General features: G+C 45.7%; 1 protein-coding gene across 1 annotated transcript in view; it reads left to right on the top strand.

Moving 5' to 3' along the window:
• Positions 1-16,621, top strand: part of LOC147748878 (lactoperoxidase-like) — a 1,319,638-nt gene extending 1,303,017 nt beyond the window's left edge. The window contains exon 15 of the mRNA XM_086964410.1: positions 16,073-16,621. Coding sequence (XP_086820536.1) covers positions 16,073-16,104 — 32 coding nt within the window. The 3' untranslated portion in view covers positions 16,105-16,621. The remainder of the gene's footprint in view (positions 1-16,072) is intronic.
• Positions 16,622-18,565: the final 1,944 nt, after the last annotated feature.

The following is an 18,565-nucleotide window of genomic DNA, read 5'->3' as shown; positions in this document are numbered from 1 at the left end:
AAATCCACTGGAGCACATATCTTGAGACATAGCAAAGGCACATCGGGCTACCAGTCCCTACAATTTTGCCAAGTTTGGTGGAAATCCATTCAGCCGTTCGGGCTAAAAGTGAAATCGACCGCCCTATGGAAATTAACATGGGGAAAACGCGTTTTGGGACCCCCCTTTTATCTCGGCCCCCGCTTGACGAATCCCCCCCAAACTTTCAGGGAAGGACCGGACCGCCATGAGACCATTTTCCTGAAAATTTCAGGCAGATTCGTCAACCGGCGCCAAAGTTATTCAAAATAGAATGTTGAGATTTAACATTGAAAATTATCCTAACTATAACTACCTACTGGCGACCGCCAGTAGGTAATATATATATATATATATATATATATATATATATATATATATTCAATGAAAAAACCATAGGTTATAGGCCATATATAGTTAGGAATTAGCATTTACAAAACCTTATTTTACTCGCATAAAACCATTGAAATTCCATATATAGTTAGCTAACTATAAGCGCTAACTATATATCGCGCACCCGCAATCCACTGCTGATGATGTCACATATTACATCATTCATGACATGGTCAGTGACATCACTGATGACATCACTGATGACATCTCAAATGACATCACTGATGACATCACTGATGACAACATCCAGTGACTGTATGTTTCTGTAAAGTTAAAATATGTCTTACATATTGAAGAATGAGTGGATGTATAAGTGTCTGGATGAAGGATTTAGTAGGTGCATGACTGACTGTATGAGTGAGTGATTAAATGTGTCTCACTGAGTGCATGGGTTAGTGACTAAACTGTCTTAATTTGTGCATCATTATGTCTGTTGTTCTGTAAACTGTTGCATGTGTTGATAAGTAGCTATATGAGTAACTATATGGGTTATTGATTGGTTGCCCAAGTATTTGTATGGGATACTGAGTGTGTGTGGGGGTGGCTGGGAGGTGTATGACTCTGTGCATAGATGTGTAAGCAGTTGATTCACTAGGAGTATGAGTTCAAGAGTGCATGTGGAAACAGCTATATGGGCGGTTGACTGTGCATGGGTGTGTTGGTGAGTGAATGGATTTCTCATTGCTACATGTGCAAGTAAGTACGTATGTAAAACACAATACATGTGAGAGTTGAGATATATAAATAACTGAACATAAGACCCAGTGAATGTGTGAGTGGCTGTATCGATCACTGTGAGCTTGTATCAGGGATTATATAAGAGAGTAAATATGTGTTATTATATGTTTGAATAAGTAAGATGTGTATAACTGTATAGTTGAGGAAATGGAGGTGTGATTGATTCTTTGCATGACTGACTAGGTGTGTGAGTAACTCCATGGATGAGTGACAGTCTATGAGTGTCTGTTTATACTGAGTGTATGTAAGGTTATATTAGAGTCTGAAGAGGTTCATTGTATTATCACATGAGTGATGTGATCAGTGATGACAAATGAGATGTCATCAGTGATGTCATTTGAGTTGTCATCAGTGATGTCATCAGTGATGTCATTTGAGATGTCATCATTGATATCATTTGAGTTGTCATCAGTGATGTCATTTGAGATGTCATCAGTGATGTCATCAGTGATGTCACTGACCATGTCATGAATGATGTAATATGTGACATCATCAGCAGTGGATTGCGGGTGCGCGATATATAGTTAGCGCTTATAGTTAGCTAACTATATATGGAATTTCAATGGTTTTATGCGAGTAAAATAAGGTTTTGTAAATGCTAATTCCTAACTATATATGGCCTATAACCTATGGTTTTTTCATTGAATTTTCAAGGTTTTGTAAATGCAAATTCCTAACTATATATCCACTATAACCTATGGTTTTTTCTGTGAATTTCATTGGTTTTTTAATAGCAAATATGAAAAGCTTTAAAATGTCAAGTACGTGATAGATAAAAACATTTTCGTATTTATGCACGCTGATGTGCTTTGAACGCTGCCCCCCCCCCCTCCCCTCTTTTGCCTTAGTAGTACTCTCTCTTTGCAGATACAGAAGGGTAGTTAACGCAGGCCTTTACCCCCGTTGTAATCCGTCGTACCTCCTTGTCTCTCCATTTGATTGATTGTTGTCCAAGCATTTACTGTTTTAGAATTGGTTCTCTTTGGATCATTCTCTATTTACAAACAAGCACAAAGTCGCAATACTCTGTTTAGTCTTTGCAGATAGTGAAAAATCGTGTAAAAAAATAAAAGTAATCGAGCAAAATCAGTAGGCCACTAATTGGATCTCTTTTTGACCTCGCTAAAATAGAAATATTAGGAACAACCCTTCTTGAGAAATACGAAAATAGTGAGATGAACTGAGCTCCACACCATGAGGGCTGCAAGACAGCTCGGCTCCATCACCCATCCCGCACAAAATAATGACAAACCCTATGCAAATATTAAAAATATAGACAACACACCAGCAAAGAAACAGGGTAAAACATTTTATTAAAAAACTATTTACATAACGTTGGTTTATAAGATGATGTCAGTAGTGGACCGATGTGTGAATAGATCGAAAACAGCACAAGGCTCCAAGATCCGGATAGCAAGCTCCTGGATGTTGGGTGCCATAGTTTAGAGTTCTGAATTTCAGCCTTTTTCAATGCCTGTGCTTTGTTGAATCAAAATGGCGGCTTGACACAAAGCTGACTCAAGCGTTGTTACTGATGCTATGCAGACCAAAACTGGTTTTCAGTTTGTACATTTTTCTAGATTTTTCAATCCAACTTTGGTTGACTTTGTAGAACGATGGCTTCAGATTTTCAACATACGGTGTGGTGGCGCTGACTGGGAGGGGGCGCTTCGCTCCTGCCCCCTCCCCAAGTAAGATTTTCATACGTGAAAGTACGTTAATGGTTTTGGTCCCTGAGATGCTTCGATGTCACTACCATTCTCAAATAGCATAAGTTCTAGATGTTGGGTGCCATAGTTAAGAGTTCTGAGCAGCGCTTGTAACACTGTCTGAAGCTTATTTCCACCTACTGCAGCTTCACTATTCTCAAAGTAAGTGAGTGTCGTTTGTGGAACTGACTGCATTAGAAAACAATGTGATATGTTACCTTCCTAAACAGCTTGACGGAGGCCCCTGAGGGGCGCTGTGATGGCCATGGACTCGGAGAAGACGCTTGGCTCCGACACCCTCCCCAAGTCTTATAGCACTGGTGTAGCCTGAGATCGCCCCCGACATAGGCGGCCGGCTCCCGGGGTCCGGCGGTACTTTTTGCCTTTTGATGACTCTTCAATTCTGGACCTTGTCCCACAATCCGTTTGACCTGAAGACAAGCTGTAGTGAGGCGCCCCTTTATTGTTTTAGTTGCCATTCCGCCCGCTTTTGCTACACTGTGCCTCTTCCGCCATTCAGCTGTTTTCCGCCCGCTCTTGCGACTACAGCGTCTCGCTCACCATGTAGTTGAGATGCGCCCGCTCTTGCGGTGCAGCGATAGGCGGCTGCCACAGGACTCTCAAAATGGCGGCCGGCTCTTCGGTTTTGGGCCTGGTCCACTAAAATGGCCCTGGGACACCTTGGAACTCGGACGCTTGTCTGCTAGGGCTTGGGTCCAATTCTCGAAAAGCGTCCCCTCAGCCGTGAAGATTCTACAAAAGTCTTGGGGGCCTCCGACTCCCGCAGGCTTCTGGTGGGGAGCGGCTGCCATGATTGCTCGTGGAATGGCCACGACGGAGCTACGAGATGGTAGTGGTCTCATGCTGACGCCAGCTTTAGTCTGAAACATCCAGAAACACTGTAGACTACCAATTCGATCAGTTCCGGTAGCGCCCCAACATGACCCGGAAGAGAAGAACTTGCCCTCCCCTCTTTGACTGATGGTTCTTATTGCCTGTCCCCTCTGTTGTCATTTAACAGAACTTTTTGGACTGCTGAAAGGGGTTGTGTTCTGAACGCTGGTTGGTGGAGACATTTAGACTATATTCTTGACCTACGTTGTCGCGTAATGCGTTTTATGACACGCCGCGTTAGCGCACCCGGAAGTGATCCGAGGCGCGGCGCGCAGCGCGTAACGTAAGCATAACAGGTCATGTGACTTGTTAATAAAACTTTTCATTGGTTCATTTTACTTTTGTTAATTTAATGATGAAAAGCTTGGTCATATGACCTAAAAATTACGCTTTTTATTATTTTCGAACAATATTTTTTTTTCAAACATATGTTATAATATTCCAGGCTAATGTACTTTCCCTGAAAATTTACAACTGTCTTGCAAGTAAAATATATTCCTTTTTCGAGAAAAAGGGCGTTTCTTCCTTCCATGACGGAGCCGTTGAGTAAAAGAGATTCGGCCTGCTGTCTTAGTCGCCGATACGCCTGATTATCAGATTCTTATCGATCACTTTATGTTGCAGACATGAAAAACACAACTGCCCTTGACCATTTATCTTTACTGCGTTCCTACATATTATACCTTTTATCCGTCATGTAATTGGACTGCTTTATTTCACTTGCCTTTTACTGATTCGAAAACAGTCACTAAAAGTAAAAACTTTACAAATGAAAATACTACTACCGTGTTTTGTTTTAAAAACCTTTATTGTGAAAATGTCAGTATACAAATACGGGCCTATAACCACGTGGGCCGGCCACGGAGCAAACTCAAATCGTATATGATGAGGAGACATTTACACTGTAGAAGAACGTAACGAGCGGGCCATTAGGTGACAAGAACAAAGGTGTCTAACAGTTGCGGAATCGGTGGACGTACATTTTGTAATTAAAATACGACAGGGCCACTTACAATAACATTTTCTAGATATACATTTGCGGGCAAAGAGTTACGAGTCCCATTTATACCGGCGCCATTTTGGGCGAGGCCGGGCAGGTCCAAGATATAGTCAAAATGTCTCCACCAACCATCGGCCAGACCAGAACCCCTTTCGGCCCTTTATGTTACAAGATGGTGTCTTCCATTCAGAAAATATTGGTGGCAGCATTTTGAAAGGAAACAGAAACAGCCGTTCTCCTAGTGAGTTTCACATTGTTACATTTAGGAAGAATGTTGAAGAGTAGTATGTGGAAAATCTGAAGCCATTTTTCTACAAACTCTCAATCAGACTTGGATGGAAAAAAAAACCTGAAGAATGTACAAACTGAAAACCAATTTTTGTCTGTATAGCACCAACAGTAACGCTTGAGTCAGCTTTGTGTCAAGCCGCCATTTTCATTCAATCAATAGCGTCCCCCTGCACACATTCAGGGACCTGGTCGTGTCTTCAGATGAAACGCATTGTAGGGAAAGAAGCAGAAAGGAAAAGGAAAAAAGTTCCGCCGGACCTAGTGAAGCTGCAGCAGGTGCAAATAAGCTTCAGACAGTCTTACAAGCACTGCTCAGAACTCTCAACTGAGGCACTCAACATCCAGGACTTGCCATTCGGATCTTGGCGCCTTGTATTTTTGTTTTGTTTTTGATGGAGGGGAAAGAACAAAAAACAGACATTGAAAAAGGCTCAACAGTGCAGGGCGCCTTGTGCTGGTTCCGACCTATTCACACATCGGTCCGCTACTGACATCACCTCATAAACCAACGGGGCACCCCACGCCGACTTTCGGCGCAGCATTGTAGGATGGCCACACCAGTGCAGCCACTTGCTGGACACCACCTCGGTGCCATCCGGATCTCAGCGCGTTCGAGTCACTGTGCCGGAAGAGTGACCGGAACTCAGCTGAACACGCCGTCTTTCGGCGCAGCATTGTAGGATGGCCACACCAGTGCGGCAATTTGCTGGACACCACCTCGGTGCCATCCAGATCTCGGCGCGTTCATTCATTCAATAGCGTCCCCCTGCACACATTCAGGGACCTGGTCGTGTCTTCAGAAGAAACGCATTGTAGGAAAAGAAGCAGAAAGGGAAAGGCAACAAGTTCCGCCGGACCTAGTGAAGCTGCAGCAGGTGCAAATAAGCTTCAGACAGTTCTACAAGCACTGCTCAGAAATCTCAACTGAGGCACTCAACATCCAGGACTTGCCATTCGGATCTTGGCGCCTTGTGCTGGTTCCGACCTATTCACACATCAGTCCACTACTGACATCACCTCATAAGCCAACGGGGCACCCCACGCCGACTTCCGGCGCAGCATTGTAGGATGGCCACACCAGTGCAGCCACTTGCTGGACACCACCTCGGTGCCATCCGGATCTCAGCGCGTTCGAGTCACTGTGCCGGAAGAGTGACCGGAACTCAGCTGAACACGCCGTCTTTCGGCGCAGCATTGTAGGATGGCCACACCAGTACGGCAATTTGCTGGACACCACCTCGGCGCCATCCGGATCTCGGCGCGTTCGAGTCACTGTACCGCAACAGTGACCGCAATTCAGATGGACACGCCGTCTTTTGGCGCAGCATTGTAGGATGGCCACACCAGTGCGGCAATTTGCTGGACACCACCTCGGTGCCATCCGGATCTCGGCGCGTTGTGCTGCCTTCGGCCTATTCGCACATCGGTCCGCTACTGACGCCGCCTCACGTGCCAACGGATTTTCTACGCTTTTTGTAGCCCTATGTCGCATAACAGGTCATGTGACTTGTTTATAAAACTTTTCATTGGTTCATTTTACTTTTGGTTTCCTAAAGATGGAAGGCTTGGTCATATGACCTAAAAATAACACTTTTCATTGGTTTAGAACATTTTTTTTTCCCAAACGATGAAAGCCCCACCTTGTTTCTGGATCATTCAGACTGAAGCTGGCGTCAGCATGAGAGCACCACCATCTCTTGGCTCCGTCGTGGTCATTCCGCGAGCAATCATGTCAGCCGCTCCCCACCGGAAGCCTGCGGGAGTCGGGGGCCCCCAAGACTTTTATACAATCTTCACGGCTGAGGGGACGCTTTTCGAGAATGGAGCCCAAGCCCTAGCAGGCAAGCGTCCGACTTCCAAGGTGTCCCAGGGCCATTTCAGTGGACCAGGCCCAAAACCGAAGAGCCGTCCGCCATTTTGACAGCCATGTGGCAGCCGCCTATCGCTGCACTGCAAGAGTGGGAGCAACTCCACAACATGGTGAGCGAGACGCTGTGGCCGCAAGAGCGAGCGCAACTCAGCTAGATGGCCGCCACCTGGGGAGGCCCGTTCACGCCGCCTCCCCCCCCCCCCCCCCCCCGGGCCGCCGCACGCCAATTTTCGGAGCAGCATTGTAGGATACCAAAACCAGTGCGGCAGTTTACTGGACATCACCTGGGTGCCTGTCGTACATGTTGTGTCAGCCATGTGACACTGGACACAGACCGCTACTGACGAGGCCTCCCCCCGCACCACCCGGGACGCCCCACGCTGTTTTTCTGTGCTGCATTGTAGGATCCCTAAACCAGTGCGGCACCCAGGCGACATCACCTGGGTGCCGTCCAGAACTCTGCACGTTGTGCTGCCTTGGGACTATTCGCACAACAGACCGCTACTGACGAGGCCTCCCCCCGCCCCACCCGGGACGCCCCACGCCAATTTTCGGAGCAGCATTGTAGGATCCCTAAACCAGTGCGGCACCCAGGCGACATCACCTGGGTGCCGTCCAGAACTCTGCACGTTGTGCTGCCTTGGGACTATTCGCACAAAAGACAGCTTCTAACCATTGTTGCTTTTTGTGTTAATAAATGTTTAAATGTTTTTAGTTTTTGTTCTGTTCATTATCGTTAAAAGTTAATAAAGTTTTATAACCTTAATTTGTTGGAGTGTTATCTATTTTTTGAAAAACGGGTGAATGGGGCCTTGAATCGGGTTATTGTCATGTGTGGGCTTTGGAAGTGTGCTGCTGCAGGATCGGACATTTCAAACTCAAATGCACGTTCTTTTTCTTACCTTTCCGAAGCATGGAGCGCAATAGCAGGCAGAGAAAGGGTGATGCACGTGTTGAACACTACCTGACCTGGCAAGTTGCTGGCAGTGCCCCCCCCCCCCGCCCGCTCCTGAAAGAGGGCACACACACACCGCCGCCCCGAGTACTTCACAAATCTTTAAAAGACCATGCGCTTGTTCATGAGGCTTAAATGGTTTATCACCTCTTCTAGAACCCCTACATCGACCCTCTGACGTTTCATGGAAAAATTACCATGTAACACAATACCAAGCCCTGTCAGCTGAAACCCCCAAGGAATCGTGGGGCATATTATCAAGGGGGTTTATCTCCGCTTTTTTGGCTTTAAAAACCATGAAAGCGGAGATAAAATTATTTCCCTATTATCAAGCTGTCGCTAACACCAGTTAGTGACACCTAAAAGGAGATAGCGACCATCTTGGGCCCGGCTTTGCATGTCAGTGATACTTATCACTAATGACATGCAAAGTGGCGTGCCAAGATGTTAGCGACTGGAAACAGTCCCTAACATCGCTACCTTCTATTACCAACTTTTGGAGATATTCGCGCTAAGCGCGAATATCTCCAAAATCTAACACCTGCCCTGAGCAGTTCTTAGCCATGTTATCCAATGGGAGGTGGATAACATGGCTAAGAGCATTAGGTCGATAATACATGAATATCGCTGACTTTTCTGCGATAATAGCAAGGTTTATCTGCGATAAAAATCGCCGATGTGCGGCGATAATTTTTGTCTCTAAACAAGTTATAGACAAAAATTATCGCTAGTTGTTCGTAATATGCCCCCGGATTTTTGCTTGCAGAAATCGGGAGGCGGGAGACTAGCACTGAAATCAGTACTCACACGCCTGAATCAGGAGGATTGGCATGTCTGAATTCTCTACAGCTGGGGCCATAAACTACATCCGCAGGGGTAGGTGATAGCCTGGGACCAGCCAGGCATCTAAAATGGCTGCCGTGCACGACAAAATTGTGGCATCGAAAAAAGGCAAGATGGCGCAGCCGCTGGAAGAGATATATCAACATATATCAGCCTCCTCAGCCACCCTCAGGAAACATAGGGGATTAGGATATGTCTCCCGCACCCCCTTATACCTAGTACTTTAATTAACGAAGCACAAAATGGCGAATTCCCGTTTCGCTACCAGTTTGCGGCCCAGTTCGCGGCCCGTGAAGCGCTTCTACCGTGAAAAATCATTTTTTTTTTATTTTCCCCACGGGACCCTTTAATAACCCCAACAACATTCCTAGGGGGTCAAGAGGGGGATACCTTGCCCCCTTTCATTAAATTCCCCCTTAGTTTTTCACCTTTTCTTCTCTCTCGATCCTACCGAGAGACAAGATGGCGGCCGCTCCGGACTGTCACGCAGCAAAAAAAAAAAAAAAGCTCACGCACAGCCGCTGGAAGAGATGTATCAACATATATCAGCCTCCTCACCCACCCTCAGGAAACATAGGGGATTAGGATACGTCTCCCGCACCCACTTATAACTAGTAATTTAATTTACGAAGCACAAAATGGCGAATTCCCGTTTCGCTACCAGTTCGCGGCCGCGCTTCTACCGTGAAAAATCATTTTTTTTTTATTTTCCCCACGGGACCCTTTAATAACCCCAACAACATTCCTAGGGGGTCAAGAGGGGGATACCTTGCCCCCTTTCATTAAATTCCCCCTTCGTTTTCCACCTCTTCTTCTCTCTCGATCCTACCGAGAGACAAGATGGCGTCCGCTCCGGACTGTTTAGAATGTTGACAGACACCGGAGAGCCAATCAGCTTTCTGCGCGCAAAGTTCCGATAAGCGAAAAGTAAGCGGACCGGATCGCTGCCCAGAGCGCTGTTACAGATATATATCTTGGTTTGAACGTTAATTTCTCAAAAACTACTGGAGCACATATATTGAGACCTAGCAAAGGCACATCGGGCTAACAGTCCCTACAATTTTGCCAAGTTTCGTGCAAATCCATTCAGCCGTTCGAGCTAAAAGTGAGTCCAACCGCCCTATGGAAAAATGAATGGGAAAAACGCGTTTTGGGACCCCCCTTTTTTCTCAGCCCCCCCTTGACGAAACCCCACCAAATTTTCAGGGGCTGCTCAGAAACAAAATGTGCCATTTTCCTGAAAATTTCAGCCGATTCCGTCCACAAACGCCAAAGTTATTAGACATAGAATTTTCAAAAGTCCCATAGGGAAAAAATTCTAACTATATATACCTACTGGCGATAGCCAGTAGGTAATATATATATATATATATATATATATATATATATATATATATCCCTTTATCCCCAGCACTGCCATTTAAGTAGCAGTAACCTGGTCCTGATGATGGCCTAACATCTACAGGCCGAAATACCGTCGACTTTTACAGCGAAACTCTTGGCGCCCCCTTCAAGGATACCCCACTTGATTATTTTTGTATTCATTATCATTTATTGTTTGGGTATCCTGACTATGTAAATTTTTATCTTCACTTGTTCCTCGTTGCGCCCTTCCCTATCGCTGTACATATTCCACACTTGTCACAATCCTTCCCGGGCCCTTGTGCACAGTATCCCACAGGTTACATATCATTCAATGTAACGCAGTGCGACTCTTCCATATGTCTGATCATATGAAGCTTAATATGTCAAATATGTAAATTCACTAAAAATAAAATTTGTTACAATATAAATTTGTCTCTTTGGTTTTCTCCCCTTTTTTTGATTCAATTCTCAGCAATTATTTGTGCTATATGTAACTGCCCTATAATAGACACCCTTTTGAGACATTGTTGTATGTTATAGATTATTTCCCAAGTCGCCTTAGTGTATATGGGCTACCTCCTGTAGTCTGATACTACTTTGTTATGGGCCCAGCAGGAGTCTGAAATGAGAAAGCCCCGTCCCTGCCTGCACGTTGTTGCAGATCGTATCGAAAGCAGAGGAAGTGCAGGCTCTGCTGAATGTGTCCCAGTAATTTAAAATTACACCGGAACAAGTTCAGCACATTATTCAGTGAGGCCCAGATTCTTGTCAGGGTGGGCAGCGTTCACCCCATAAAAAATTGTGGGTGGATGCCATCCACCCGACTTGTGCCCTGCTTGGCTCCTCAACAATTGATCTGCTAATGCATTGCTATCTCCCGCACTATGCACATGTACAACATATAGTCACCTTGTTCTACAACCCAGACTGGCTGGAAAACACACGCTTACACCACATGGGGTGCACCACCCTTGGCCACTGCACCTCCCAAAAGCAAAAGCCCCCCTGTTGCAGGATTTACTACTGTATCTTGCATAAGTATTTCAACATTTTGGGCGGAAAACCCGTTGTTCTCTGCCCTATTAGTATTTGATGGTTGCATCTCATCTTTCCCCCACTTACCTTTGCCTCTATGCCCTATGAAGCCCCAGTCCGGCGCTCAACACCATGTGTCACTAATGCCATCACCAGCCTGTCCCCTGCACAATTCATGACAGTTGTCCTCCTCCCATATTTGAAGTGCCAATGTTACATATACTAATTTCATTACCTGAAATGATCGGGGCATGCGTACCCGCTTCTGCCACTATGCCTGTTATGCCTATCTCAGGTGCCACTCCAAGCAAGTGGCTATTCTCCAGGAAACACACTTAACATTGGCTGAAGCGAGCAAACTCCACTGTTGCTGGAGTGGCCAGGTCTATGCTACCAACTATCCTCCTTCCCAAGAGGGGTGTAACTTTGTATTAGACCTGGGGTGCCATTCTTCACTGCAGAAGTGGTAACAGGCTCTGAGGGCTGCTATTCTTATTGGCAGCATATATACACCTAACACGGAGCAACCCATGTTCCTCTGATGGTTGTTGGAAGCGCTCTCTCGCTGGAGTGGGATTCCATGACTACAGGGTAGGGACTTTAATGGTGTCCTGGGCACTGACCTTGACAGATCCTTCCCTCCACTACCCAGCACCCCAGCCACCTCTAACGCGACAGCCTTGCATGACTGGCTTCAGCACTGGCACGAGAGACATTTGGCAACAGCGAAACGCTCTTACGAAAGAGTACTCTTTTTTTTCCTCACCACCTACACGTTAGTCTTGACCGATTTGTTGGCATGTCATCCCAACTGCCCTCTGTGACATACATTTACTACCTCGGCTGCACCCATTCTGACCATAACCCACAAAGCCTTCAGATCACATGGGACACTGGCCCACCTAATGTTCCAACATGGCACCTGCAGCTGGTGGCACTTGTGGACCCCCCCCATTTTGTACACATAGCCATCCATCGAAGACTATTTCGAACATAATCCCAGGTCAGCAACGTCTAGGCTGACTGAGTGGGGTACATTTAAATTAGCAACCAGGGATCACTGCCTGGGGTAACATGGAATATAAACCGGCAGCTTGACAAAGATACATTATGTATAGAGGGTACACTCCTGCAGCATGAGACTGGTGCAGAACAGAATCTGGGGGACTTTCATCGCCTGCTGGCAGCGCAGCGCAAATATGTTTCCCTTCTGGAACGTCTGTATTGCCTGAACTATGCAGCCAACTTGGGACGGACATATGCCACTACATATAAATCCAGCACACAATAGATTGGCTAATACGGTCAGAGTAGCCCTGGTATCTTATCATGGTTGGTGCTAAGATCTGCTTCTGGTGACCTGCTATACACTCAGTGGGACATACATCTAGAACTAACCAACCACTACTCATTGCTGTACCAATCTAGGCTTACTGCTCTCCGTCAAGACATTGAAGCCTTCTTCTCCCCTATTCCTCTGCCCTGCCTCGCACCAACCAAAAATATCCCTTTCTAATCCAGACAAAGACCCCACTGATCTGGTTCATACCGGCCCCTGGTGCTGATCAACACGGACTACAAGATGCTCGCAAAGATAATGGCTATTCAGCTAGCACCTATGGTACCGTTGCTGGCACACCCTGACCACAATGGATTTGTGCCATCTCGCAGTACGTCCTAAAACGTAGGCCGCTTTTCCCGCTGCCTTTAAGTATGAGATGGCTCCTCTGGAGTAGTAAGGAATATTTCTAATAGAGTTATGCACAATGGCAATGCAAAAGGTTGGGGTGATGTCATAAAGAAAGCTAACTACACACATTAAAGGTTCAGACACATGAAAGGTTCTGACATCACCCCAACCCTTTGCATTGCCATTGTGCATAACTCTATTAGGAATATTCCTTACTACTCCACAGGAGCCATTGTTTCCTCAATAGCTTTCGTACCCAGGCTCCCCATGAGTAGGATTCTCTTGTTGCTTATTCCCAGCCTTTAAGTATGCGCCAGAATCATGGCCTCGAGAGGGCTGTCTGATGCTGGATTTTGTACAGGCCTTTGATTCTCTGGAATGGGCCTTTCCATTCTAAATCTAAGTGTGTTATCGCAATGGAGACCGCTATTTGCGGCTGGTCAGTCTACTCTACACTTGCCCACTGGTCAGGTTCAAGTGTGGCTCTCTGGTATCGCATTCCAGATTCACAGTGGCACTCGCCAGAGCTGCACACTCTCACTCCTGTGTTTCTCATTGGCCATTGAGCTGCTAGCGCTTGCCTTCCGTGCTGGGAGTGCAGAATAGGGTATTCCGCTGGGCGATGGCCTGCACTCTTTTTCTCTCTATATGGATGATCTACTCATTTACCTTAGAGACCTGCCCCCCATCCCAGACCTAATGCTTGATCGCTTCACTCATCCTTCTGGCCTAAGGTCAACTGGACTAAATCCTGCTTCTTTCCTTTTACCCGTTTGCTGCCGGATACCCACCTTGAACTCAACCAAACCCAAGTGCCCTGGCAGCCCTCCACATTCCACTATTTGGGTATTAGGGTGTACAATGCTGCTTAAGACTTATATGATGGCAATTTATGGGGGGCTTTTACCTCATTGAGTGGAGATGACTTTCTGGCTTACGCTGCCACTGTCAGAGGCTGGGGTCATAGCGCTTCTTTAACACCTTCGCTGCTAAGGCAATTCCCCTCCTGTGCTGGAAATTGCTATATTTCATTGTTTTATGACGAGCTGGGCTCGTCATCAGCACACGACCACTGTGCACCATGACGAGCCCAGCTCGTCATCAGCATCGAAAGGGTTAAATGGTTGCTCTCCCCGCCTCCTTTATTACTTTGCCAATCTCGTCCTCTATATTCCTGCACCTTCTTTCACTCCCTGGAAAAAGCAATGAGGGAATTTATTTGGAATAATTCCTGCTGCCGGATTACATTATCGAAATTATAACTGCCCACAGAGCAGGGAGGCCATGATATCTCAATTGATTGGCCAAATGGATATCAGGCCTACAGCTTGTGGATACGGCGATGGCTGCACTGGTTTCCAATCTGCTGGATGCCTTCCACATGTTTCATTCCTGCACACTTATGTCAATACCTAACCCTTTGTTGGGGGTGACATACCATTGTTTTTCCTAAACTCTTTTTTTAACACATGCAGTAACTTCGTATGCCACAACGATACCCCTGCTTCGCACACCTAGAAGGCACGCCATTACGTCGGAGGCGGAACCAACTGCTTGGCATGCAGTGGGGATCTACACAATAGGAGACCTTTACCGTGATAATAGCCTTCTCACCTATGAGTAGCTGATGAAAGATGATGGCCTCCCACTGTGCCTCTTCCTCCTACACAATTCACTAGTGACCGCCATGGGAAGTAGAAGGGGGGGATATAGCGCTGGATTTCCCGAAACACCTTACTATGCGATACCTGCATGTAATGGGACCGGGCAGACACCTGATCGACTGGTTTGTGGATTTGCTGTTCTTTCATGCTGGTCCTCAGCACACGCCCCTCTGGCGCAGGTGGGAGGGATAATTTACTCATCCCTGCACCAACAAGTAATGGGAAACACTGCTGAAGGGTCTGCTCCATGTCCCCCTTAATGCCAGATTCCACCTTATACAATACTATAATGTGCACAGAGCATATCTCACTCCAACAAAAATAAAACCACTATTTTCAACCGACAGACGCCGCCTGTTCCCGCTGTTATCTGGTAGTCACAGATCTCCTGCACATGCTTAGGGGGTGCCCGTACCTGCAGCATTACTGATGGGGAGTCACCACTCAACTATCCACCTGCAAAAGGCGCTTGGAGCTGCACACCTGTGAGGTGTGAATCCTAGATCTCTATTGCCGGATTAAGAAAAACAAGGTCACATCTCGCTTTCTTGCCCTTGGGCTAATAAGGGTGAAGCACCTCATCACTCTGTAATGAAAGGTGAGGGAGCCCCCAGTGGTTGAAGCTTGGACACAATCTCTCCAACTTAGACTCAGGCAGAAAGTGTCACCTTGCACAGGGAAGACAGTTTAGGGCTACACACATACCCCACAGCGAACTACTGGGATGGTATCCTGGTTGACCTGAAAGCTGCCACTCAATCGGACCCAGGCACTGGCCCTGGCACTAATTCACCTCCACAACAGACAGAAAACATTGTGCCCTAATTGGTTCATAGGTGGCTAGAACTGTTTGGGGTATGTACTGCCAACCATATGCATGGCTGACATCTGGTTACGGTGCCTTTATGTGTCCATAGAATAATTGTCCAGTATGTGTTGTGCGGCTTTATTGAGTGGTGGGCTAAAATGGGCCGTGGGACTAATAATGTTTTGCTTTGTGGCACATCCCAGGTCTACATGGTCTTGCAAATCTGAGAATGTGTCAAAAACCATGGGAGTTGCATTTGAACACCCACGCAATGCCCATGGAATGCCTTACCCGTGCAGAGTAACCCGACACAGGGATTTGTGCTGCGCTGCGTTATTCCAGATTTTTGGAGCTACTCAAAGCCATGGAAAGTGGCTTTGCGTGGCTTAAAAATTCTGACTTAGAGGTTTGCGTCATGCATGTACCACATTGCATTGTGCAAACACGATGTAACCCTCTCAAAAAAGGTCCCCATTCTCTTAACACAAACTTAATTCCCTGATTCATAAATGGTAATTTAGGTTAGATTCTAACTGTGTCTACATTTAGCCTAGATTCTTACTGTGGGTTAGATGAACTGACAAGCAAGGCCGGCACACATGCATCTCTTCAATTCACATTTTAATTGCTATGGCTCAGTGTCCTATCCTGCCAGGATATGGTTGAGTTAGAAACAGAGTACCTTAGATTTTTGTTGGGGTCCTAGTGTGTACACCCTGCATGGTCTGTTACAATTAGCCAGCTCTTTGAGACCCTAAGAAAGCTGAATACTTTATTAACACTGTCTTAACTTTTACAGTGATGGAAGAGCAGCAGCGTATTGAACTGTAATGGCAGAATTTGCGGCAAGCATGGCGATTTGGAAAAGAGCCTCTGCGGTGGACCTTTTCAGGCGGCACAGTCAACCAGACATCCTCTCTGCTGGCAGGCATCTTCGAATTATTGGTTGCTTTGATTTTCTTGGTATTCCAACTATTGTCATTTAGCTGGATTTTGGTTAAAAGGTGTAAGCAGATGAGCGAAGCAAGCATGATGATCACCCAAAATCAAACAAATGGATTACTAATATCATTGCTAATTTCATAGTCGACAACAAAGAGTAAGTGCAGTTTACTGTATTCAGACAGAATCATCAATTATTGATTGCTTTTCGGTCTTACACATAGCTCTATTTTCTCCAGCCCATCCTTCTACAGATGAAAATGGTGATAAGATTGGTTCTCTGGGCTTTCACTGGATCTTTGCCATTCTATGTATCGCTTTTGGCTATTGGTTTGTAAATGCTGAATGCACTATGTTGTTGCTTAAAATACAATGACAATAAATAGAACACTTTTCATTCATTTGACCTCTTGTTTTGGCCCTATAAGTATTACCTTCAAATTCAATGAAGCACATGCATGATGTTATAACCAGGAATTCATTTTTCAAAATGGATGTAAATCAAAGTTAATCCTTTGAAAATGAACTTTTCAGTCTGCTTTCCTTTTCTTCTCTCGAGTTAACCAGTCTCCAAGCATTATGTAGAAACCTGTTCATGTCAATCTCCTGTTATCTCCCTCTCTGCTCAGCCCACTGGAATGTTGGTGTGATGATGTTGATTGGAATGTTGGAGTGCCTGTGAGGTGAAGTGTGACAGTTGGACCATGGGCTGATCAGCAGGCAGGCTGCTCCTGATGGGGCTGCTACTCCAGTTCTCTTCTACCTCTAACTTATCTCAATAAATCCTCTAAAACTACATCGTGCCTGTTGGACTTCATTACTACATATTACGTATGGAGTGATAATTGGAGGTAGAAAACACCCTGCCCGAATTAATTGTTGTCTTCACCCCATAAAAAGGTAAGCAGAACTAAAATTATGTGCTATAGGTTATCTAATATTACTCGGGGATCACAAACAGCAGCCACAAAAAAGCCAAATAATGAAAATTAAGCTTACAACAGCCAAAAAGATCTTCACTAAATGAACTTAACATAATTGAAAGTGTTCATGTGACATAGAGCTTAGTAGAACATTCATGTTTAGAATGGCATGAGATCAGACAAAATTGTCAGAGAGAGAACATTGAGGGGAGCGACAGTTCGATAGTGTTGTTGATGGATGAGCTGTCAATATTAAAGCTTGTCTTACCTCAGACCTTCATCGGACTCTTCAGTTCGAGGACATCATCATTTTGACGACAATGGATGGTATCTGAGATCGGGAACTGACTGGCTGCAGTTCCCGCTTTCAACCAAAACTGCGTGGTGGAGCAAGGACGAGGCTCAACCAAGTGAACAAACAGCCAAGTGGACATTACCAAGCGCTCAATTACACTTCAGCCAGCTCAGACTTATTATAATGTAATGCAGCTGTGTGTTTCTTTTTTTATTTGCGTTATCACGCTATCAGTTCAATCAAGCCGGGGAAGGCTGTAGTAATGCAGATTGAGGGTGTTACAGCAAGCCGTACCAGCCCACACTCTGTAACGAGGAGTCTGATGATTTTAAGCGCATGAAGAGTTGTGGCTGTATTTCTCACTACTTGCAGGCAGCGCTGGCGTTAGCTGGTTTTTCGCAAGTCAACCCAGCACCTGTCCTGCCCCAGAGCAGAATGAAAGAGGGCACGCATGCGCGATATAAGTGTTGGTTGCTAATGAAAAATTTCCTAGCTAACGTAACAGAAAGTTTCAATTCTATTAAGGACTAGGAGGCAAGGATTATGCAGTCCTATCTACTCTTAATTATAACAGCAATTTAAAGAAAAAACAATCAAAACACATTATTGGTACTACAGCTCCCATGAGCACATGGGGCAAAGTGTCCATAGTAACCGCCAGCCAATGATGATGCCTTCCGCCGTATAATTGGCCGTGACGTCCCTTCCGCTTCCTCTTCTTCTCTGTGAGGAAAAACTCCAGGAACGTTCATCAATCCTTCTGGTCTTGTCCTAAAGCAACACAAGACAACTGGTATCCTGATCTTCCTCCATGAAAGGAAGTAAATAAAGGCAGTACACAGCACTTCCGTGATAAAAAAATACAATACCATTGAAACATGTCAAGGAAAACCTAGTACACGTTGCCATTCTACTACTGTATTAGACTTTATCTCAATGCAACATAAACCATAGAAGTCAATTGTAAGTCGTTACTTGCCGCAGAACGAAGATTCACGGGTGGGCTGAGACCAGCAAGTCTCGGGAGGGATAACCTTCGCCTCCTAGTCCTTAATAGAATTGAAACTTTCCGTTGCGTTAGCTAGGAAATTTTTCATTCTATGTCAGGACGAGGCGAGGATTATGCAGGTTC

This window comes from Lissotriton vulgaris, chromosome 1_1 (genome assembly GCF_964263255.1).
Source record: "Lissotriton vulgaris chromosome 1_1, aLisVul1.2, whole genome shotgun sequence".
In the NCBI taxonomy this organism is placed as follows: Eukaryota; Metazoa; Chordata; class Amphibia; order Caudata; family Salamandridae; genus Lissotriton; species Lissotriton vulgaris.
Note: the sequence above shows the minus strand (reverse complement) of the source record. Positions and strands in the feature narration are given on the sequence as shown.